This window comes from Puma concolor, chromosome A2 (genome assembly GCF_028749965.1).
Source record: "Puma concolor isolate L17-30 chromosome A2, mPumCon1.1.hap2, whole genome shotgun sequence".
Classification (NCBI taxonomy): domain Eukaryota; kingdom Metazoa; phylum Chordata; class Mammalia; order Carnivora; family Felidae; genus Puma; species Puma concolor.
The window spans coordinates 43626393-43652526 of NC_141668.1; the positions used below are offsets into that span (position 1 = coordinate 43626393).

At 33.7% G+C, this 26134-nt stretch overlaps 1 protein-coding gene across 3 annotated transcripts in view; it reads right to left on the minus strand.

The window, feature by feature from the left end:
• The window catches only part of SEPTIN7 (septin 7), a 118326-nt gene that overhangs the window by 61024 nt on the left and 31168 nt on the right, over nt 1–26134 (minus strand). The window contains exons 1-2 of one of the 3 annotated variants that reach the window (XM_025929527.2): nt 25979–25997; nt 24586–24688 (exon numbers count right to left, since the gene is read on the minus strand). In XM_025929527.2, the coding sequence (XP_025785312.2) occupies nt 24586–24595 (10 nt within the window). In that variant the 5' untranslated portion in view covers nt 24596–24688; nt 25979–25997. Of the gene's footprint in view, nt 1–24585; nt 24689–25442; nt 25482–25978; nt 25998–26134 lie in introns of those variants that run through there. The other 2 variants (XM_086692661.1, XM_086692666.1) reach the window with 2 other exon arrangements.

The window sequence follows — 26134 nt, forward strand, 5'->3', positions numbered from 1 at the left end:
ATTGGGGGACATGTTTTAGAAAAAGAGAAAGAATGTAGGATAAACATAAAGAAGAAACAGCATTCTCAAATGCAGGGCATCAAAGATTCTGGCAATATTGTTGTGTCCAGTACCTAGAAATGTAAAAATATGAAAGCCTACGAAAGAGTAAGAATAATTCCTCTGATCCTTAGAAAAAAATGGGGTGGGTTTTTTTTTTAATATATAGTAAATGAGTTAATATATCTCAATTTCCCCCATTCAGTTTACATTATCTTTCCTTAAGGCAGTCTTCTTTATTGTACTTGCCAAACAACTTTTTGAGATAGTTATTTACCATTGAGGAAAACGACCTCAGAGATACTATGACTTGCCTAAGATAATGAAACATTTGGGTATTATGACTTAGACTAAAGTTCACCCAACCTTTCTTCCAAGTTCCCCCACAGTAATAAAGCTGGCTTAAGTATCTGGGGAAAGAAATCTATCTATAAACAGATATTCCCAGAAAAGGGGTTTTAATTCCAAATATTTTTACCTAGTGATTAAGGTACAGAAGTTCCCCAGGGTTTAAATTAAGATAAACTTCAAAAAACTTTAGAAATATACAGGTTAAAAAAAATCCTAAATTTTCCACTTAATGGATGTGCATGCAACATTTACCCCTGTAGGCAATCTCTTGGCTCAGTATGCTTATCAGCCAAATGAAGAGAACACTACTTATTGAGAATAAGGACTAAAAGAAATACAAATAAGCATCTAGTATACATTTTTTCATACAGTAATACTCAGGTTTTAAATTCAGAAAACGTCCCATCAAAGTCCAAATCGAGGTTTTATCCCTCTTCTTCACAAACATGATTTGTCAATGAAACTAATTCCCTCAGAAATGGCTACTTTAAAATATATGATCACACACCAAAAAAATCAAATTTGAAATTGTTTCATTAATACCAAGTGAAACCAACTTTTAAGTTTCTATAATTGTTAACATTTCTATTTTAGGCTGCTTACTTCCCACGTGGATCTTTATTACCATAATTACCTTGGAAAGGAATTTGATCAATTTCCTCAGCTAAGTTTAAGAAGAAGGGGGTGTAAATTTCATATTTGGTAATTATATGGTCATAGCTGATTTAATACCCATAAGTTTCTTTCCTCTTTTACCATCACAAAGAAAAAACTTGAATGATACAGTAATTAAATTCGTATCTCTTATTATTTACAGGCTTGCCTTCAACCCTTCAACAAATGCTCACAGGAAGTTATTTCATAGTCGGTAAATAAAATATACAATGAAAATACATAATAAAGTTGAGTATGTATTTGATTCTAGAGAAGTTAGGCTCACGATTTTCCTATTAAAGGGCAAGACTAGTTGCTTTTTGTTTTTTGAGCAATTCTCGTTTTGGGAACAATGATCAAGATTGCTCCCTTAATTCTAAATAGTATGTATCTTACACTAGTATAAAACTTCAACATATTGTCTGGTTTTTTGTACTCAAAAAAATCAGAAAATACCTAACTATACTTTCACTTATGATTTTTCCCTCAGTGAATTTTTTTCTCTATCTTCATTGAAAACTCTCATCACTGACTACATGAAGTAGTCGTAGCTTGTATACCCTAAAACTAAAACTTAGCTTTGGTCAATTATCGGGCAGGAGGTAACTTCCATCCATTCCTAGACAACTCATATTGAAATTAAACCTCAATTCTTATGTCGTATCCCTGAAGGCTGGTTATAATATCAAAAGACAGGTAAACATTTCAGGAAACTTTACCAAGAGTTACAGAGTAAACAATATAGAGTATCACTTGGTCAAGGAAAAGATTTTCAGAATCCAGTTCAACACTGTTCAGATATAACTGGTGTTTCTCTACCTCTCATCTCCACATTTATGCTTGTAGTTGCTTCTAAGTTGTTTAGACTTGTTTCCAAGCTGTTCTAAAAAAAAATTATTTTTAAAAAACTGCTCAATTTCTTCAATTCTGACATACACATTTCCCTCATCGACATTTCTAAAAAGGAACAACTCTCATAGTCAAAATGTTTATTTCCTGTCCTATTTATTTTTTCAGCATCTTTTTTTTTTAAATCATTTCATTGTTTCCTCATGATAAGTGTACTCTTTAATCCACATCCCTTATTTCCCCCATCCCCTCATCCTCCTCCCCTCTGGTAATCATAAGTTTGTTCTTTACAGTTAATAGTCTATTTCTTGATTTATCTTTTTTTTTTTTACCTTTGCTCATTTGTTTTGCTTCTTAAATTCCACATGTGAATAAGACCATATGGTATTAGTCTTTATCTGACTTATTTCACTTAGCATTATACGTTCTAGTTTTAGCCATGTTGTTGCAAATGTCAAGGTTTCATTCTTTTTTATGGCTGAATATTCCAGAGTGTGTGTGACACACATGGATAAAGAAGTGTGCTGTGTATATGTGTGTATAGATCTGTGTGTATACACACACACACACACACACACACACACACACATTTACATATACAGATAAAGATGTGTGTGTGTGTGTGTGTGCATACATACACAACACACTTCTTTATCCATTCATCTACAATCCATGGCAATTGTAAGTAATGCTGCTGTAAATGTAGGGGTGCACATATCTCTTTGAATTTGTGTTTTCATATTTTTTAGGTAAATACCCAATGTACAATTACTGGACTGTAGGGTAGTCCTATTTTTAACTTTCTGAGGAACCTCCACACTGTCTTCCACAGTGGCATCACCAGTGTGCATTCCCACCAACAGCGCATGAGGATTCCTTTTTCTCCACATCCTCACCAACAGTTGTTGTTTCTTGTGTGTCTGAGTTTAGCCATTCTGACAAGTGTGGTGAGATCTCATTGTGGCTTTGATTTGTATTTCCCTGATGATGATGCTGAGCATCTTTTCATGTGTCTACTGGCCATGTGGATGTCCTCTTTGGAGAAATGTCTGTTCATGTCTTCTGCTCATTTTTAATCACATTACTTTTTTGGGTATTGAGTTCTATTAGTTCTTTATATATTTTGGATACTAACCCTTTACTGAATATGTCATTTGCAAATATCTTCTCCCATGCAGCAGGCTGCCTTTTAATTTTGTTGACTATTTCCTTCACTCTACAGGAACTTTTTATTTGCATATAGTTTATTTTTGTTTTTGTTTCCCTTGCTTCAGGAGACACGTCTAGAAAAATATTGCTACAACCGATGTAAGAGATTACTGCCCACAATCCCTTCAAGGATTTTTATGGTTTCAGGTCTCACGTTTAGGTCTTTAATCCATTTTGAGTATATTTTTGTATATGCTGAAAGAAAGTAGTCCAGTTTCATTCTTTTGCCATCTAGCTGTCCAGTTTTCCCAACATCATTTATTGAAAAGACTTTTTCCCAATGTATACTGATTCCTCCACTGTCAAAGATTAATTAACCAAGTAATTGGAGGTTTACTCCTGGATTTTCTGTTCTATTTCACTGATCTATGTGTCTTTTTTATTATAGTACCATCCTGTTTTAATTACTACCACTTTGAAATAGAGCTTGTAATCTGGAATTGTGATACCTCCAGTTTTTTTTCTTTTTCAAGACTGCTTTCGCTATTCAAGGTCTTATGGGGTTTCATACAAATTTTAGGATTTTTTGCTCTAATTCTATAAAAAATGCTGATATTCTGATAAGGACTGCATTAAATCTGTATATTGTTTTGGGCAGTATAGAAATTTTAATAATATTTGTTCTACCAGCTCATGAGCATGGAATATCTTTCAATTTCTTTGCGATTTCTTAAATTTCTTTCATCAGTGTTTGAGTTTCCAGAGTACAGGTTTTTTCACCTCTTTGGTTAAGTTTATTCCTAGAGAGGCGCCTGGGTGGCTCAGTCGGTAAGTGTCCAAATTCAGCTCAGGTCATGATCTCACGGTTCGTGAGTTCAAGTCCCGCAATCGGGCTCTGTGCTGACAGCTCAGAGCCTGGAGCCTGTTTCCAATTCTGTGTCTCCCTCTCTCTCTGCCCCTCTCCTGTTCATGCTCTCTCTCTCTCAAAAATAAACGAACATTAAAAAAATTTTTTTAAAGAATTCGGTATTAGGTAATGTGTTCAACAGAGAATGAGAGAACCAGATGAAGGAGTGTAAAGGTTGGTGGGGTAGCTGAGAGAGGTATGAGAACCTAAAGGGGAATACAGGAGAGAACCCAATACTGTGAAAAAGGAAGACTAAATGTTAGGTATGGAGGCCTTAATCCCTACAACTTCGTAAAGAAAGGAGGCAATGCTCTCACTGGTGATCTAGAAGGGAACCTCAGACATGTGTTATGTGTTGTGGACCCAGGCTTTCTTTCCCTCATACTAGTATTTTCTACTTTCAAATCTTTCTAAAACAAACATGTATTTTTTCCTCATTGTGAATAACCAAAAAGCATACTGTAAAATAGGTAAAATTACAGAGAAACAAAATTCTAACAAGTTAAATTTGAGTCACCTAAAAATGAGGTATGTTACCATTTTGCTCTCAGATGTTTAAACATCCTCATCATGCACAAGGTCACAATCAATAATTCACAAGTAGGGTCCCATGTAGACAAGAAATCCATAACCATTTGACTAACAATGATTTCTTCCAATAATAATTTTTCTTTTACTTGCCCTGATAGACTTTAAGATCATATTGAAAACTGAAAACAATGTCAAATTCTGAATATATAATATCCTCAGAGAGCAATGTGAAATATTACATACTGCTTTGCATGAAATACAATTCTATAAATATTATTAATCACCTACTATGTACCAGGCACAAGGGATTAAAAGGACAAAATAAGACAGAACTCCAAATCTCACTGAACTTACAGACTAGCAGGGAAGACAAACAAGTAAGTAAACGCTATGAGCTCTATATTTAGGTACGTTTAGGATGGTAGAAAACACAGAAGAGTGACTTCTAAATCCGATGAGAGTTAAAGAAGGTTTCCAGAAAGAGGTGACAACAAAGCTGGATCTTGAAGGATAAATAAAACCTAGCAAAATAAAGGTACAGAAACAGAAGAAATCATAGAAAACAGAAGTTTGAGTCAATGCACTTTATCTGGGTAAAACACCTGTTTGGGCTTCAGCCCTACAGCCACTAAATCAGTCTCCAGGGCTAATCACTTGGGAGCCACAAGTGATTCTGCTTTGCTGCCAGTGGTAGAGAACCACTGGCCTGCATACTGAGAGAGGAAGGCTTAGAAAAGGGGGGGGTGGATTTAAGAGGAGGGAAGGGAAAAGTGAGAAGGAAAACTCTTAAGAGAACTTTCAGAATTTTGGACAACTAGCAAAAGCATATTATAGTGGTTATTAGTGCAGCATTTAACTTCAGGCTTTCCGGATGAGAACCTTACCTTTATAGCATGATTACAGTGAGCGAGCAAGATATTTGAATCATTTTCTCTCATCTCAACTTAACATAATACATGAACTGTGAGAAATAAACTAGGTAAGACGTGTGAAACCTAAGCACAGTTGTACCAGTGTACACAGTAAGTACTCAATAAAAAGTACTTTTTCTCTGATATCATTTAATGAGATTAAAAATACAGGAAAATGTGAGAAGAAACAGGATGAATTAAGATAAGGACATTCTGAATTTAAGACCCGTTTCAAATTAAAAGTCAAAGATTTTACAAGAATACAGAATTAGAAGAATTAAAAGTCACTTAACAGCTTCAAATTACATCTTAAGGGTTTTAAAAGCCAACTTTAAAAGATGGGTATAAATCTTTAAAAGCATGGATGACTTTAGAAAAATAGATACAAATTTATATACAAGTACTATTTTCCCTAAAGTGAGGAGAATTTGAATTTGAGACAGTTTTGAACATGGCTCCAGAGTCTGAGTCATGGGGTAGGTAGTAGCTTCTTGGAATGTTCTCTATGGGTAGTGCACTCCTCTTGTTCTTCACTTGTTCCTCCTAGCTGACATGTAAAGACGCTCAGAGCTGAATTAACCACCTTAGACTAATGAAGTATCTTGGGAAGAGAGAACATGCCAGCGAAGCAACAAACAAGGAAGTACCTAGGAACTGAGAACTTAAAGCGGAGCTATCACTTCAGTCTATTCAACTCTGGATTTTAAAATAGAGGCAGAAAAAATTTCTATCTTGTTCATACACTGGTATTTTAAAGTTCCATGATTTATAGTCAAATTTAATCCAAATAACAATATTAACAAGATAAGCAAATATAACAACGAAAACCTAAAAGTCTCATTTCAGTAAGACAAAGAATTAAAAACACAAACTAGACAATATTAAAAAATACATTTTATGAATATTAATGCAACAAATAACATGTCATCAAAATATATATTAATCCAAGGAGACAACTGGGAATTCAGTGTTAAGTTTTTGCTGTGTTTCCTTAGATTGTACTAACTGTATCTCTCATTTAAAAACTTCGATTTATTTGAAAGTTTCATATGAACACAAGAATAAAAACAGCAACAAAACTTTTAAAAAATGTATAAGGCATAACTTAGAAACAACGAGTTAACAGAATTTCCACAGTGAAAGAATAATAGACCACTCAGATACCAACAAACCAAGTGGTTTAAAAAATGGAAATGATCTGAATTAATACGCTTGATTCTCAAAAATAAATATAAAATTCCTACCCAGAGAATGAACATATTTTCCAGTTACCAACAGATTACTGACACAATCTGATCATATATTTGGCTACAAAGAAAATCAATCAATACTGAAAAATACAGAAATCTACAACATATTCTCTGACTACAATTCTGTTAATAGATATTAACAACAAAAGAGTAACACAATCCGCCTGCCCATATAGATACAACATACTATCTTTCCTCAACTTCTCTTATCTGAAAAACCTCTCAAATACAAACAAAATGAGTACTACATATGAAAACCTAAGAGCTATGACTAAAGTGGTGTTCAGAGAAAAACTTGTACTTAAATACGCCTGAAGAAAACAGATTAACCTTCAGAGTGGCTCTTGGTGAAACTGTAAACCAGTATAGCTTTTCTGACAAATACATACCATGGAATACAATACCACTTAATTCCAAAGAATGAGGTAGCTCCTTATGTACTGACACAGATGTATGTATTAAGTGATTGGGAAAAAACATTCACAGAACAGCACATATAGTATAGTATGGTATCATTTATATAAAAAAAATCTACATGGGAATCATTGACATACATGAAATTATAGAAAAATGCCAGAAGACCTGTAACAACTGAATCATGTCACTAGAAAAGGGAATGGTACCAAAGGAGAAAGAAAAAGGAACTTCACTTTCTTATTAAATGTCTTTAGAATTTACAATTTTTAGAAAATATAGAACTTTTCTTTTTTGAGGAGGAATAGACATGTGATACATATGAGAATGGAGTACAAGGGTAAGGTTGGCAACAAAAGGACTCTACAGGGTCCTAGCATCAAAATAAATAAAAAGGGATGTTGAATGTAGTGAAGCGATGTCTGAGTTTGGACATTAAATTATTAATTCCTACTTACATTTAGTACAGCAATATTTACTTCCATGCCAAGATGTCAGATATCCTATAATCACAAGACAAATTATAACAGCCTTGTCCAAATATTCTCAAGGGTGACTTAGAACTACAATCAATCCTTGGGGCACCTGGCTGACTCAGTTGGTGAAGCGCATGACTCTTGATTTTGGGGTTGTGGGTCCTAGCCCCCCCGCTGGTATAGAGATTATTTAAAAATAAAATCTTAAAAAACAAAAACAAAAAAACTCTAATCAAATCTTGCTCATTGTGCTTTACTAAATGGAAAGCATTAGTATCGCCAATGCAAAATAATAGAGAGCTATAATTCGTCCCATCAACTCACTCTAACATAGAATTAGTGGAAACGACCTCAATCAAATTTATCACTGTATTATTTAGGAAACATTTAAGAATAACACAATTCAAAATTCTACATCCTATTTTAAGAAAGCAAATTATTCAATAAAATATAAACAGAATGCCTATCTGCAACATTTTATATTTCTTCATATTTTATATTTTTTCTTTAGATGTATAAAATGTGTTAACATTTTTTATTTATTTATAACTAATATCTTAGATCTGTTAAGTGATCCAAATTAACAACTATTTTATATTTGTTTGACTTTGAAATGCAACATATATATGTTCTGGAACAAAGTCATTATCTTTCCCTCATTTTACTGAACTTTAAAAACAAGTAACTGGATTTAAATTTTTTTCTGTCCTTGTTAAAACAAAATACTGCAATACTTACCATTAAAGATACTTACCATTAAATACTTTAAGAAAATTCTAAAATAAGAATAACTAACTAGAGTTCGTAATATTGTACCCATACTTTAACATCAGACACAGGTTAAAGTACCCTCTGTCCTCTTTGAAGTCTAGCCCATGAAAGCCATGCATATTCCATCATCATTCCAGAATATTCCACTTAAAGCCTAAGAATAAGACATTCATGAAATGTCTGTTCACAGGGTTTTGAAGAAAGTCACATCAATAATTATAATAGTTAAGGTCAGGTTCCCTTAAGTCCTTGTGATTATAAAGACCCTCAAAAGTCCTACAATAAAAAAGATGGTTTATCTTTGTTTTACTCAGCAGCTCCTCAAACTTGCAGCCTTAGATTGTTTCCCTCAACCTCCTAAAATATCTATTAACATCTAATACATGAACCATACTTTGAGATATTATACTGTGTAGTTCTTTGGTAAATTATTTTTCCTTAATCATAATATAATAATATAAATAATAGTATCGAGTTAGTTATAGTTAAGTAGAGCATACATAGTTTAAACCTTGAGGATTTTTCAATTGTATATAGCACATAAACATTAAGTAAAGATGCTCCTTAGTTTTATCAGTTAGAGGCTTGGAAAACACACTTCATTACACAAACTGTGTAATGAACACACATAATGTGGTTTTATTATCAACACCAATTTGCTAAATTACAAAGAGTCTCAGAACATTAGAACTGAAATAGTCCTTACAGATACAAATCAAACCATTTTAAACATTAGAAAATTAAGCCAAAGAGAAATTACCTGACTAATGCTAAGAGCGCAGTTAAGTGGCAGAGGAAGAACCAGAACATCTCTGTTGCAATCCCCAGCCCTGGGACTCTGTTCTTCATGTCAATCTGCTTCTAAAAGAACTCTCTGAGATTCTCCATGGGACTCTCCCACTGGGGAGTTGCTTTCAAACTTATTTTACCATAGTTCACAGAAAACAAACAGACAAGCTTCCTCCAAACACACATTTTACATCAAAACCCAGTATACAGATCCACACAAGCATGTTTATCTGTATTTACAAATGTGTGTGCATATAAATTTAAAAGTTTCATGAAACAATATCTGTGTTAAGCAAAATGCACTCTATTTTCAAATCACTCCTATTTTTCATTTTTTAAAAAGGACTCACTAAATTGATGTTATAATCTAATTTGAAAAAACCTGTCAAGGAGGATTCAAAGCTTCATTCAGACTAGAATAATCTCATTCTCAACATCCTATAGCTTATCCATCCCAACAGCTATTTTTTGACGTACTATTACAACTGACAGAAAACACAGATATAAATAATTTCATTTTATGATTATTTATTGAACAACTGCTAAATTTTAGAACTCGGGACATCTTTACCCTCAAAAATTTAATTGTGTTGAGAAATAAGTTATAGCTAAACAAAAAGTACAGCAGGTATACATAAGGAACACTTGGGTATAGCTTGAAGAATCAAGGAAGACTTCACAGAGCAAGCAACATTTCACTGAGACATGCACAGGTATTAACCAAGCAAACCAGTGAACATCTAAATAATGCTTAGATTTGGAGTGGCTTTTTAAAAAGGTGGAATCTCCAACCTCTGGTTTAGCATTTGGACAAAGAGAAAAGAAAGTATAGGAGGATAAATAAGTTTAGGAGTAAGGAGGATAAAATTATTATTAGAGAAATAAAACACATCTACTAAAAGCAAACACGCAACTGAATACAGTTTTAACCGGAAAGGACACTATTTAAAAAAAAAAAAACAAAAAACCAAAGAGCCTACACAGACTATTTCACAAGTATCAAGGTTTGTTTTTTTTTTTCCCCTTAAAAAACTGAAACTGGAAGTCACAGGCAATAAATTATAGGCAGAGATTTATTAAAGGTGAGGACATGGAATGCCACTGAGCAAACACATAAAGAAAGAGCCTTTATTCCCTCACATTAAAGGATTGGCTAATGTTTTGTTAAAATAAAATGGCTATGGCATTATCATTTTTGACTCCCTGCTCTGACAGGCTTCATTAACTGAACAAGTACACTTGCTGTCAGATAAGAGGGATTTATTATTTTGCATCTTGCTGTAATAAACAAACAAATCTGAATCCTAACTCCTTCTCTGTCACCAGGAGCTTAATGACATAGACCATGTCTTACTCATCTCTAGATTTTCAGGGACTAGCATAGCACCTGGTACTTTGTAGGTGGTAATTAAATTGTACTGAATAAATGAATGGGGAATGCAAAAATCTAAAGTATGGTAGGAGAGGTAAGACACGCAAACAAATAAGCATAATACAAGGTAGAATTTGATCAAGACCATGAATGAGCTATCCAAGAATGATAAAATTTCAGAGAACTGAGAATCTCAGCAGCCTAGAAAAGAGATCACATTTCAATGAGGCTTTGAAAGATGGAGTAACATTTCAACTATCTGTAATATTTGTGAGTATAAGACACTTTTATCATCTTGCAGCAGGGGCACCTGAGTGGCTTAGTCGGTTAGGTGTCCAACTTTGGCTCAGGTCATGATCTCACAGTCCGTGAGTTCGAGCCCCGCGTCGGGCTCTGTGCTGACAGCTCAGAGCCTGGAATCTGTTTCAGATTCTGTGTCTCCCTCTCTCTCTCTGGCCCTCCCCCGTTCATGCTCTGTCTCAAAAATAAATAAATGTTAATTAATAAATAAATAAATAAATAAATAAATAAATATCATCTTGCAGCAACAGTGTGGGAAAGAAAGCAAAGTCCTTTTAAAATAAGATCTGTAACTCCTTTCAGAATGTCTAACTGTGCTGGAATTTAAACAAGGGGCTGTAAACATGTGTAGGGCTTTTCTATCTTATTCAGTGCTTGCCTACTCTCGATTATCCTGGGGTTTCAAATATTCAAATATAGTATGTGATCTCCATCAATATAATAAAATAACTTTATTAAGGTGTTTTAATAAAATTTATTTATTAGCACAGTACCTGACATTTCAAAAAATCTCAAATGTTATGTCATTAAGATATAGGTGTTTCATTAAGATATAGATTTCAGCTGCGGTGGAGATGAGCCAGTGTCAAACTGTATGTAGTTCTTAACCAAAAGGTACCAGTGTTATTTAAGGAGCTATTTCAAAACAGATGACTACACTCTACCCCAGAACTAAAGTCCAGAATATCCAGGTAACTATTTCCACATAGATTTTGGAGATGCTTCCCACAATGACTTCAAAAAGGTAGATGAAATTTAAAAACTCTAGTAGGTAGACGATGATATAGGGCAAAATGCCAGATTCACCAACATTTAAAGATGGTCAATGAAAAGGATGTTAAACAACCAGATAAATCAGGAGGCAGTATCACAAAAAAAAAAAAAAAAGAGAAAGAACTGCAAGGAAAAAGTGGTAAACAATACCAAATAAGAGGTTTAAAAAAGAGGACCCACGGACAATGAGAAACACTCTTACTGACCTTTAATAAAAGCAGTTTTTATTAAAAAAAGAAACCAAATGGAGAGGAGTCAAGTCATAGACAGGAAATTAATAAGTACAGATTTATTCTTACTTTACATCTGGCTGAAAAATAAAGAGAAGATATCACCCCTAAGAAAAGTAAAATTATGTTATGAAGGGAGGGTGCTATTCTTAGTTTTGCTTTTTAATATGCTTATCTCTGAAGATTTGATCTATCAAGAACAGTCTAGACTACACTAGATACTGATTATTTCCAAGATATTCCATTATTATGTGATCTGGGATTTGCTTAAGACTATTTCGTCTCCTCAAAATGATGCACATAATAATCTTAAAATGCAAGCTAAACAGGTTCCCTAAGACCTAGCTCTACAATTATCCAAACAAGGTTTACTTATTTTAATTATAGTAACTGACCACCAGCTCTAAAAGCTAAGTAATAATTCTGCTATGTAGCTAATAGCAAACATTCCAACAAGCCACTCAATAATTACCTTGTTCACAGAGTCAAAAAACTTACACTTGCTATGTGTCTAAAATAAAGGTGGGAGGCCTTAAGGAGGATGTTTATGATATTTCTTGCTATATTCAGAGATTAAAGTATCCTTTACACAGTCAAATGGTTAACCACCTTTTTTTTTTTTTTTAATCTCCATATTACAAAAAAATCTAAATGGCCTACTTGGAATTTGTTTTCATGATTATTTCAAAAATAGATTACCACATATTTTTTGGTTAAAATATATTGTCTTTACTCAGGCTAGGGTCTGTAACCTTTCCCAGATTATACATCAAGCTTCTAGGAGTTCTGCTAAACTGAAAAAGAGCTGAAATTGACAGCGTTTATAAACTCTCTCTGCTTGTTCCTCCAAATTCACATTATTACCTAAAATTCTAATGATCACTCAATAATACATTCCCTCTTAAAAATCAAGTACCCTTGGGACACCTGAGTGGCTCAGTCAGTTAAGCATTTGACTTCTGGTTTCGGCCCAGGTCATGATCTCATGGTCTGTGAGTTCGAGCCCCACATCAGCCTCTGCACTGACAGCGCAGAGCCCGCTTGACATTCCCTCTCCCCCTCCCTCTCTCTCTCTGTCCCTCCCCTACTCACTCTCTGTCTCTCTCTCAAAAATAAATAAACTAAAAAAAACTGCTATTAGTCCTTTATATCTTGGAGGGAAAATTAGACTTTTTCTCTAATTTCTAGCTGTGCCCAGCATTCACTAAGGAAATAAATGCTTTAATTTAGAAGGAAATCGGGGTAGTTTTGAAATGTGTGAATCAGAGAAAGTAAAGGTTTTGTGGCATTATCAGAGTGGAGTGCTCTATGAAACCAGACGGTAGCTTAAGGCCAAATGCCACACTAGAGGGTAAGTAAAAGAAAAGACATCAGGAAAGGAAATAGGAACATACCAAAAAAAAAAAAAAAAAAAAAAAGGAAATTTTCTTGGAGATCTAGTGGACAGAAGAGGTGAAACAAGGAGTTGATTTATTCTTGAGGTGGGATCACGTTCTACGAAGAGGTTCTAAAGGAGTAGCTTTCAAAGACAAAGTGGGGCAGACTTTAATCATTTGAGCTACATGACTGACATATTCTTTCAAGTTCTATAAATCTCATATACCAAAATTTATACCCTCAGCACCAGCGGTGGGTTGTGTGAATTACATTTGTGATTGTGTTAATCTGCCTCACCAATATTTCTTAAAACAAAACAAAAACATGTGCATGCATTCAAAGAAACTGTTAGTGGTGTGAGTATTAATAGAGATAAAAAATTTCAAATCAATAATCAAGGGCCTGCAATTAAAATACAGAATCTTTGTCTAATACTAATTTAGCAACATAATTTTGCTTTATTTGGCATTTTAAAAAGATTTCTACTCAATTTTGGCAAGGATGAGATTAAATGAGCATTTGCACATCTGTGGTAACTGTGTAAGTTGGTACAACATTTTCAGTTCACATCCTTAACCATGTCATCTACTTCTAGAAATCAAACACACAAGGAAAAAACACTGCAGTAATTGTTTTCACAGTAAAGATGTTGGGGGGGAGAGAAGGATATTTCAGGTACCATGAAGGACACAGGCTAAGTATACTATGATACACTCATAAAATTAATCAGCCATCAAGAATGTTTTTAACTTACCAATATCTTTATTTATTAGGTTTTAAATTGTATTTAAATTCTAGTTAGTTAACATATAGTGTAATACTAGTTTCAGAAATAGAATTTAGTGATTCGTCCCTTACACAGAACACCCAGTGCTCATCAAAACAAGTGCTCACTTAAACAATGCTTTAAGTATTAAGGAGGGCACTTGTGATGAGAATTAGTTTTTAAAAACCCATTTGACATGGAAAAATGCCTGCCTTGAGCATTAGGTGAAAAGAATACATAAAAATGAATATGCTACTACAGCTATCCATAAGAGGCACAGAAAATACACCAAAATTAGTTAATAGTGATTTCCTCTCCCTTTTTATTTTTTTTTGAAGTCTTTAAAAAAAAAAATTTTTTTTTAACATTTATTTATTTTTAAGAGACAGAGAGAGACAGAGCATGAGCAGGGGAGGGGCAGAGGAAGAGGGAGACACAGAATCCGAAGCAGGCTCCAGGCTCCGAGCTGTCAGCACAGAGCCCGACACAGGGCTCAAACTCACAAACCGTGAGATGATGCATGACCTGAGCCAAAGTCGGATCCTTAAACAACTGAGCCACCCAGGCGCCCCTTTTCTCCCTTTTTAAAATGTTCCACCTACTCCTCTGTATTACATTCCTAATGGAAAACTTTTGTAACAAGGAGCAGTTTTTATAGGAAGAATATTTCTAAACCATATATCTTAATATCTGTTACATTAAAGAACATGAGTTATCAAAATATATAACAACATTTCAAAGAAATATATAATTGAATGCCTTTCTCTGGACATTAAAGTAGACTTAGAGCAGTGCTCTTTTAAACTTTAGAATGGGGATTAACAGGCACTACTTGTCAAAATGCAGATTCCCATACTTCCAGGAATGAGCATCTTAAATAGGAAGCCCAGATAATTTTGATTAAAGGAGTCAGGGAAACAGACTGAGAACAATCAAAATACAGTTCATTTAATTTCTTCATTTACTTGGCCTTTTAGATGACTAAAATTTTATAATGTTTCTTCTTTAATCAAAATTATCTATAATGATGGCTTGAACCAGAAATACTACTGTTAACTGATGAATGACATTAAATCTGATTAAAACATGATTCAACAAGAAAAGCAAACACCAACCTATATATTAAAAAAAAAAAAAACTTAATTTTAAGACTCAAAATCTTAATGTCAACCTAAAAACAATCCCTAAGATGCTTTATACCAACCGACATTAAGAACCCGATACACTCCAGGGAAAATAAGATACTCAAAAGTTTTGCAAAGGACAGCATTAATCCTGCAGCAACTTATATAAAGCACCAAGTGTACCCTGAAGACTAATTGCTAATGTCACACAAGTAACTTGAGCAAAACACTTAAGCTTATCTTTACTGAAATGCACAGAACAGGCAAGCACAAAAATCTTATTTTGTTAAACGATTGCAAGCTACCTTGTTTAAAATGGGAAATGATAAGAGCAAATTCTCAACCATCTTTCAAATTAGCTAAATCTGACTCTTACCAGAAAAGAGCTTTGCTGCTATACTGAATTGCAGAGTAAAAAGCACAACATGTGTGCCCCGAATATTTATAATCAAAGGAGTTCAACCAGGGCAGAAGTTCAAAGTAAGAATTAATCAAGTATTTAACCACTTAGCTGCCATCTTGTTCTCAACTACCCCTGATCTTTCTTTCCTCTTCACCCCAGACATTGGATCTTAAAACTAAATTCAACTGTAAAAATGCACTAATCATGTATGCTTAAAATTAACATTTTATTTATTTACAGATTTACTAGGCAAATTATATATACACTATACATACAAAGCACATTTACAAAACGAATTATCAAGCCCTCTGTGAAGTAGTTACACACAGACAGCATTACTGTCCAGCTGTCTCTACCACTATGTGAAATCCTCTGATTCTTAGGGGGTATGTCTCTCTCTCTTTTAATCTTAGCTCTATGGCGGCTGACTTGGAATAACCAGGTAAATGTTTGTTGTAAGGAAACTGAGATTCAAAATGATCTATCAAGGTCAGAAAGCTCATTTGTGGCTGAAATTAGTTTAAAACTAGGCTAAGTACCATATTCTTTTTAGTGTAACAGCTGCCATACTAAGTACTATGAGATAGATTTACGTTAAATATAGAAAGCGAATTTTCATTGTACACTAAACATATAAATTAAAACCATAATTGTAACTAGCTAGCTCTTTTACAAAACTGCCAAAATAAATTATACATTTAATAGAGAGTTACTGATTTCAGAACTCTAACCTATCAGGAAAATAAGATGCTATCCCCATTAAACCCAGATCATTACTCCCCTGACTCTACATGGCACTTTATTTATTTATTTTTTTAATTTTTTTTTCAACGTTTATTTATTTTGGGGACAGAGAGAGAGACAGAGCATGAACGGGGGAGGGGCAAAGAGAGAGGGAGACACAGAATCGGAAACAGGCTCCAGGCTCTGAGCCATCAGCCCAGAGCCCGATGCGGGGCTCGAACCCACGGACCGCGAGATCGTGACCTGGCTGAAGTCGGACGCTTAACCGACTGCGCCACCCAGGCGCCCCTACATGGCACTTTAAATGTGTACTACTAAGACATTTATTAAACTATAATTAGTAGCGTGCGTTTCCCTGGAAATTCCTTTGAGGGTTGAAGTGGTCATTTTTATTTATTTTTATTTATTTAGATTTTTAAAAATTTTTGTTTGTTTGTTTGAGAGAGTGTGTGTGTGCATGCAGGAAAGGCGGAGAGGGAGAGGGAGAAAGAGAAAGAATCTTAAGCAGGCTTCATGCTCAGTGGGGACTCCAATGCAGGGCTCATTCCCACAACCCTGGGATCATGACCTGAGCTGAAACCAAGAGTCAGACACAACCACCTGAGCCACGCAGGCACCCCTCATTTTTATGTCATCAGCTCAAACCATAATTTCTAGTAGTTTACTGCTGATCAGTTATGTCAGCTTAATCACCGATCATTCCATTAAAATCTATTCTCAGGACTATGACAAGTTACTACAGAAATCTCACCATTATGTTTTACTGTAATTAGTACCACTTGTAACATAATAAACAATTCATAGTCTCCCATCATAAACACTTTAGTTAAAAATGAACCACAAAATCCTACTTCACATTTGATTCTCTGATATGCACTATTTATCATCTGCTTACCTCCACTCACCTCCCTATATTCAAAAGACTATGATCTATTTTCAAAGACTATATTAGGATAGAACATGTATGAGAAGCCAATGACTTTTTTTTAAGTCTACTAAATTAAACTGGGATATTACCCAGATTACATTTCTTATATATGTCAATCCAGACGTTGTCCCTGTTACAAAACCAAAAAACTCCCAGTCTATGAAACTGTTTTGTGTTTGTCTGAATTATACTGCTCCACGATTAAGATACTGAAATTAAATCAGATAAAGAATTAAGTATATTAAAAAAACATGAATATACCAACTACTGAAAATATCATGTACCATTTTTCCATGAATTAGTTGTATGATTTAAGACAGTGGTGTGCTTTGCAGCTATAAAGTCTTATTTCTTTAAACTTCTACAGCATGTGGTTTATATATTTCTTATGCCATTTATCACTTAATGATGTAGCTAACTTGTATACTTTTTTCCTCCTCTACTACTCCCTTACAGTGTCTTCAACTATATTTACATTCTTCCCTTAAGTATCCATGGAATGAATAGCCCCACGTTCAATTATACCATACATCTTAAATTCCTGCAAAATATATTCTCCCTTTTTTAAAAGTATATATTTAGAACAAACTTTCAAAAAAACAATTTGCCAATATGTCAAGAGCCACAAAATATTGAAATATTTTGCTACAGTAATCCTACTGCAGGGACTATAAACAAATCAATAAAGTACTGCCCTCTGCTTCCCAACACACATACACAAACCTTGTGTGTTTAAGGATCTTCACTGCCATGTTATTTGTAACAGGATAGGTAGGGATAATAACAAACTTATATCCATTAGTGAAGAAGCAGACTCCAAAAATTATGGTATATTCAGTCATGGATTAGAATATTATGCAGCCATTTAACACGATAGTTAAAATATTGAACCAAACTTCCATTCCATAAATTTTTACTACAGCATTATGAAACTGAACAGAGCAAATCATTCACATATCAAATGAAAAACTAATGGCTCAAATTTGAGATAGGCACAGTTGAAATTATTATGCAACTGTCCAAAGTAAAGTAAAATATTGTAGATAAATATAGCAATATATTAATGAAAATTATCTCATTTGTAAACATTTTATTTCTTTTTTTTTCAGTATGTCCTAATTTTCATGTATTTCAGGTGCTATTATGAAGTCTCTTTCTCAGAGAGGCAAGTCTTCCCTGATAACTCTAAAAAGATACCACCATGTTTATTTACTTTCTAGAAAACAACACAATCCGTAATTATTTTACATATTATTTACTTATTTGCCTATATCCCTAGATTAACATAAACTCCAGTAACCTTTCTATACAAATAACATAACTACTATAATTTATAACTCTAATAATATGGTATTTATATAGGAAGAACTACAGCATGAACTAAACCAAAGATTGGAAAGAGAACCAACCAAGCACATGTATTTTTAAAAATCAAGCTTATAATAAATGGTCTGGGGAGAACTACTTAACCATTTAGAAAATAAAATAAACATCGAAGTCCTATCTCACATCAAAAAAATAAATAACCCTCATGGATTTAAAATTTCAGAATAAAAACTTAAACCTTTAGTCTATATACTTACATAAAATACAGTGAAATCCCCAGTAACCTCAAATCAATCAACCTCAAATCAAATCAATCAACCTCAAATCAAGAACAAAAGCTGTAAGAAAAAAGATTGCATGGACAATATAAAATCAAACTAATACAAAGCGCAACACAGAAAAATTCTGGCAAAAAATGCCAATACCTAATAACAAAATAATAATAATAATAATAATAATAATAATAATAATACCCTGCAATACCTATATCTTATTAAAGAAGTAAATGAGTACAGCTTTTTAAATTAAACCAGAACATACCATTTACAAAAGAACCCATACCAAAGATAAATATTTTTTAAAAATAAGTTAACCAGCAACAATAAAATACAGGTGAAAATAAGACACCAATTTTTAGGCACTGACAGTGTTGGCAGGACTCAGAGAAAGGGGCGTTGGCAACACTAGGTGAATGTGCAAAATGGTATACAAACTATTTTAGGGCAATTTGGTATTATGTATCAAAACCCTTAAAAAACTAGCAATTCAAATTTCCAAAGCTTTATTTTAAGGAATTAATTGAAAATGTAAGAACAGAACTATAACCATGTTTACCTGTAACTATCTTAATGTTGAACAAGGCAAATTATAGTATATCTCACCTATACAAGCCATTAAAATCTAGGACTCAACCATAGCTAGGTTATGACATCTAAATTCAAAAGATGATCACAATTCACAGCTAATTTTAAAAGACATTCACATAACATCACATATACTAAACAAGAATACTGTATGTTTCTATGCTTGAGCTATCACTGAGTAACAGATTTTGGTAATATTTTCATTATGCTTTTCTGTATTTCGTAATTTCAATGAATGAAACATATTAACTTTATTACAAAAGCACCTTTTAAAATATGCAGATGAAAAACCTAGAATGAATAAAAAAATTAAAATAGTGGATATGTGAAATTATCTGATTTTTCTCCCTAAAATTCCTCTGCTTTGGTTACATTACTTAAGTGAGATAAAATTCACACACCATAAATTTCACCATTTTAAAGTGTACAATTCAGTGGTCCTATATTCACAACATTGTATAATCGTCGTTACTTACTTTTATTACTAAAAGTAAAATAAAAATAGAGCTCTAGGAAGAAATTTTTGAAATATTACTCAAGGCAGTTTAAGTCTCCAACATATCGTAACTTTAGAATTAAACATAGTACTACCGAATGCCCAATAACCTAGAAACAAAATGAGTCAATACCACCTTTCAGTTTCTGCAAATAACTCTGGATGTTATTACAATTCAAACATCAACAAGAAGAGGGAAAATGACAACTATGACAGACATTGTATATCCTATTACTGACTAAATACCTCCTAAATTTTTGCTAATAAGTCATACATAAAAAACGCATTATGATATACTTTGAATCCCCAAAACAGCCAAAGCAGCATGTTAGAAGTTCTGTTCCACTGGAAAAAAAAATAAATAAATAAAAATGCCATTCCTGCTACTAAAGACATTTGGTACAGGTCAAATGCATCACGCAAATCACAAATAAAGAAAACCTCTACCATAAAAATTGTGCAAAGCCCAAGATTATAGAAATGATAGAACTGTGTATTTTATCTTCTAAGAATTAAAAGTACAAACTTCCAGCTTTAAAATAAATAAGTCAAAGGAATATAAAATACAGCATAGGAAATATAGTTAATAATACTGTCATAACTTTGTATGGTAACAGATGGTAAGCGCATTTATCCTGGTAATATATAGAACTGTCAACTGTTGTACACCTCAAACTAGTAACACCGTAGGTCAATTATACTTCAATTTTAAAAAAGAATTCAAAATAATAGATTTAATATCATTTGTTTTCAAAAATACTTTCTGGAAAGACAAAGCAATCTATAGTCTTTCTGAATTCTACCTCCTTGGAGAATTCTAGTAAAATCAGGATTTTACAATTAACATTTTATTTCTCAGCACAGTCAAGTCTAATTAAGAAGCACATGAGAGAGGGGTGCCTGGGTGGCTCATCAGTTAAGGGTCCAACTTTGGCTCAGGCCATGATCTCATGGTTCATGGGTTTGAGCCCCGTTGTCGAGCTCTGTGCTGACAGCTCAGAGCCTGGAAACTGCTTCAGATTCTGTGTCTCCCTCTCTCTCTGCCTCTCCCCATCCCCCGCTTGTAAGCTTTCTCTCAAAAATAAACATTAAAGAAAAATAAATTCCTTAAAAAAAGAAGCACACAGAAGATACTCAAATTCCAAGCCCAAATATGTTTGACACTTTGCTGAATTAGAGACCTAAGTGTCTTCATTATTTGATAGGTCTCACATTGAGTTTTAAACTAAATTTTTAAGTAAAGATTCCAATCTACTTATCCTTGTGGACAGCCACGGTCTTCAAAATCTAGGCTAGTCTACCTTTCCAGCCTAATTTCCGACTATTATAAAGTCACATCTTAGGGGTCAGATCCTAAAGCCAATGTGCAGTACAAATTAATCTTGAAAACCCTCTATATCATCCATTAAGCACAATTACATATAAACTAACAACCTGCTTTTCTTTGTGCACTGAAATAGATACTTATTTCTTTGCAAATATAAAAAGTAACTAGCAAACATACTAAGGCACCATATTGTCACTAGACTAACATACAGCAAGGTAAGATATTCGTACTATGAAAGGATGTGGAAGCTGAAAATGACCGGGGAAATAGAAAATTCACCTCTCCCACTTCATGCCCACCCGAGGCCACACCCTCACCTCATTCCAGTGGAATGGCAGAAAAACACTGCTTACATATATGCATTTAAGTTCTCTAATACTCCTTCATTCCTTCCCTGCTAACCCCTTTATTTCTTTGTCTCTTTCATTTTTTTAGGAAAAACAGAACATCCAAATAAAATCATCTAAGTTTAAGGCATACTGGATGCACTCTACTGAGCTCTGTGCTATATCCAATACCCCCAAAAGAGCCTCTATGTAGTACTTAAGAACACAGCAGACTGAGAAGTAAGAACCAAAACCAGACAGGGTTTGGTTTTACCATGTGCTTACCAATGTGACCATGGGCAAGTAACCTAATCTCTCCATGCCTCAGTTTCTCTATCTCTAAAATAGGGATAACAATAATACCTACTTCATTCGGTTGTTGTGAAAGACTGTGTGAGTTAGGTACATACTCAGAACACTGCCTGATGCACAATAGGTTATGGAGGTATTCGCTATTATTTTCCCAAATGGACTGTTCACTCAATTCTATTCTTTAAAAACCTGCCCTAATACCTCTTCCTCAAATAAGGCAGTAATAACCTTCAACCAGAGACAAGTTCTCTATACCCTTACACTTCTATGTTCCTTAATTTTTGTATGACTCCACTGACTCATGTATACTTCCTAGAAATGTTACTTACCTTTTTATGTGTGCTTATGTTGTCACATAAGTTATAAACTCCTTTTAACACATGGGAATACACACTATGCCTCCCTGATAGTCACTTAAATAAGGACTCAATAAATATTGTTTATGAGGCAAGGTTACTGGATAAAGGTTGTCCAACACAAGACAGAGTTTCATAAAGAAATCAACTTTCAAATACAGATTTTCAGTTTGTATTAATGTACAAGTCTTCAGCCAAGAATTGTTATAAAAGCTACAACTACTCTGAGTTTAAGTCTCAAAAATCAGGAGTTAGCTTATAAGGAAGGGTTTGTAGTCTCTAAGTTAAGAATATTAAAGCAAGGTTAGCTTTAGCTTTCTGTGACTTGGAAACAATGCTGTTAGATTTGGCCTAAAGTCAGAAAACCAACCATTTCTTAGACACTTACTTAAAAGGTGTTAGACACTGCAACTATGTACATGAAAAGATTTAGTCCTTCCACTCAACAAGTCTATAGAGGGACAGCTAATTAAACAATAATATTCAAGGTACAGTGGGAAAAACAGAGTAAGGATACTGACACCCATTCTTCTTTAACCTCAGTTAAAGTCTTTTTTGTTAAAAATTTTTTTAACATTTATTGATTTTTTGAGAGACAGAGACAGCACAAGCAGGGAACGGAGGGAGGAAGGGAGGCGGAGAGAGACAGAGAGAGAGAGAGAGAGAGAGAGAGAGAGAGAGAGAGAGAGAGAGAGAATCTGAGGCAGGTTCCAGGCTCTGAGCTGTCGGCACAGAGCCTGACGAAGGGCTCGAACCCATGAACTGTGAGATCATGACCTGAGCCGAAGTCGGATGCTCAACCGACTAAACCACCCAGTTGCCCCATAATCTCAGTTAAAGTCTTAAGAAGGAAGAGAAAAAACAAAAGCTGTAGTTCAATAAAGGACTGACCAGAAAAACTAATAAATAAGATATATTCAGAGATTGCACAATTTCTCTAAAAATCATTTCAGCTGCCTTAAATTTTTTTCATCTGGAAAAATGTCAGAGATTTTAAATCAAATATCTGGCCTTGACCCTCACGTATTATTCCACTAAGTATATATTCAAGAAGTTATTCTTTAAAATTTCAATATCAAATTTTGCTTGAATTGTTATAATTCTCCTAATAGATGTAGGAACTTCTCTTACAAATTAAAAAATGATATTATATTTGTTTATAAATAGTTTGTCATGTAAGATCACAAGCTTTACATATGTAAAGGTAAGATGGAGTACTTCTTCACATGTAACGATCATGTTAACTACTCTACAAAAGAAAAGGTATGTTCTATACATTTTATCCATGTATCTACTACCTCTGCTTCACAGCTGCAATTTGCAAACTGGGTATACTATACTTCTACTCAACCAGAGACAGGCAAGTTAACCAACTCTAGCAAACATCAAGTTTGCAAACTTTGTTACCAAGTTTTCACTATTGAAACTAACACAACACAGATATTTCCAAACAACCACAAAGTACCATCAGGTAAAATACTCTGATCAACTGAGAAAACATTCTTCTCTTCAGTGAAGGAGGATTTCATAGCTAATTCAATTAATCTAATTCAACACCCAAAGAAAAATACCAGGAGTTGAGTGTAATTAGCAAAAATTAATGAACACTACATAAAGACCCAGCATCAATTCAATTTTCTTTGTCAAGGACAGTGACTCCATTACCCTGCCTTTCACCTTCTTAAAACATATAGAGAAATACAACAAAGTTTCATCATCCTTAGGATTTAGGTTCTAAAGTCAGCCTATATGAGATGAAAATATTATACAGTCCTTTAAGACTACTAATCTTTCTATACACCATGCTGCTTCTTCAAATTTAACAATGATGGTACCAACATACTGTCAAATAACCCCTGACAGCCTCTTAAAATGGACTTCAGGCAGAGTATGGTGTTCATAGGATCAAACACATAAGAAAAATGAGGCTAAATTAAAGAATAGAGACAGCCATATTTCACTCGCTACAGAGTTTATACTCCTTGAATGAATTTCCAGGGTAATCACTTGCATGACTACGAACCTCTACCTTGTCCCCCAACTTCTTTTTCAAATTCAGAGCACACATGTTTAAGCTAAATGCTCATGTTATATGACTCCACTACAGTATATAAGCCAGAGAATAAAATTATCCTGGAGTAATGAGGAACCACTAGACACTATTTGCTTTTGTAGCATTACCAACTGAAGAGAACTTCTTGACAGTGTTCTATTCCTCCACCACCCCCACCACTTTTCAACTTTTAGTTTCTAAAATTGTGCCACCTTAAAAAAAAGAGGTAAGAAAATATATAAATCCTATTATGCCACAGAGTTAAATTTTAAAATGTATTCACATAATAAAATATACCACGATTCCTGCAGTTACTTAGGCTACTGTCTTGTTAAATTCATTCAGAGTTGATTAATAACTTAAAACTCAGATCAAAATCTAATTTTAATAAAAAAAAAAAAAAAAAACATATCTTACCCACAACCATAAGTGTGAATTCAAACCCTCTCTTCACTGATTTTCTGTACACTTGATTTGGGAGATTTGCAAATCCCACATAGCCTTCAAGGTTCTTCTGTTGCTAAGAAAAACAAAAAGGGCCAAGTTATTAATGTATCAGCAAAACTCTTCTGTCACACATTTCAAATTCCCTTCAATAACCTATTTTAGAAAACTACACAAACTATTATTCATGGCAAATCAAACTGATTTTATTATAGTGTTGCCAATAAAATAATTGCAGCAACAGACAAAATGAATTGAGTATGAGTTGATTTGACAGAGGTCAATTATAAAAACCCAAAGAAAATAAAAACCAATGAAATCTGCCTCAGTGCAAAGATTTCAATTTACAATAAGTCAGTAAGAAGATTCTGACTAATAAACTAAAAACATAACAAAGGGTTTTTCACAATAAAAAAAATTCACATCCCCTTAATACTATATTAAGAACACTTTCAATGATCCCTTTTGCTCATACTAATTACCACAGGTATGAATACCTTGAAATTTGTTTTCTTACTCATGAAACAAAATCAAATGTTGAGTTTAAACAATTTTTTTCATATTCCTAAAGGCTCTAGTGATCAATTCAATCAGTAAACAATATCTTTCAAGCTATTATACCAGGTCCAATTATGCCACTTCAGCATTTCAGATGACCCTGTTGCCTCCCTCACCAGGGACATCTGGATTTATCCAGATTTTAAAGAAAATCAGAATTCGTTTTCTGCATGGTTTTTGATTCTTTGATGACGTCAACAATAGCTCCATGAGTAATTCAAAGAAACCTATTTTTAAATTGGTGTAGTAAATTAATCTGACTTTTAACTTACCCAATGCTGAGAAAAACTGTCCATAGTTCAGACCATCTGAATGAGTAGCCTGTTAATTTTACCTAGAGGTAGGTCTTATTCATCATTAAAATACAATGGCAAAATATTCCTAAGAGGTACATATTTCTCTTAAACGTTTTTGACACAATTTCTCATTAAAAAAAAAAAAAGACTCCTATGAGATCAACGCAGCAATTTAACACAGGTGGATTTAGCAAATAGCTATCTGCATTCCTCACTAGCATCACAGATGTAACAAAATATTCCATCCATCACCTTATACCTTTTTTCATTCATATAATCTTTAAGCCAAATGTTGAGAAGATAACCAAACCAATTAAACGGAAAACTAATTTTAAATATACCAATTAGGATACTGTTCAGAGTACAGTATTTTAAAATCAAATATTTGAAAGCCTACTATGTGTATTTAATAATGTATTAAATTTAAGGCTTCATTGACTATTTCATTCAACTGTAAGTTAAATTTAATTTAGACTGAAAACATATCTGTATAAATTATCTCATATACTCACAGCTACTTTGTAAAGAACACATTTCCATCATTCCAGTGTTCCAGATTCCAACAGAACAGATCCACAGAGGAACAGTAAATGAGGAATTCCAAGAATTGTACATGACACATTCAGTCCAAACAGGAATGGCAAATCCATTGGAACATAGCAAAAAAT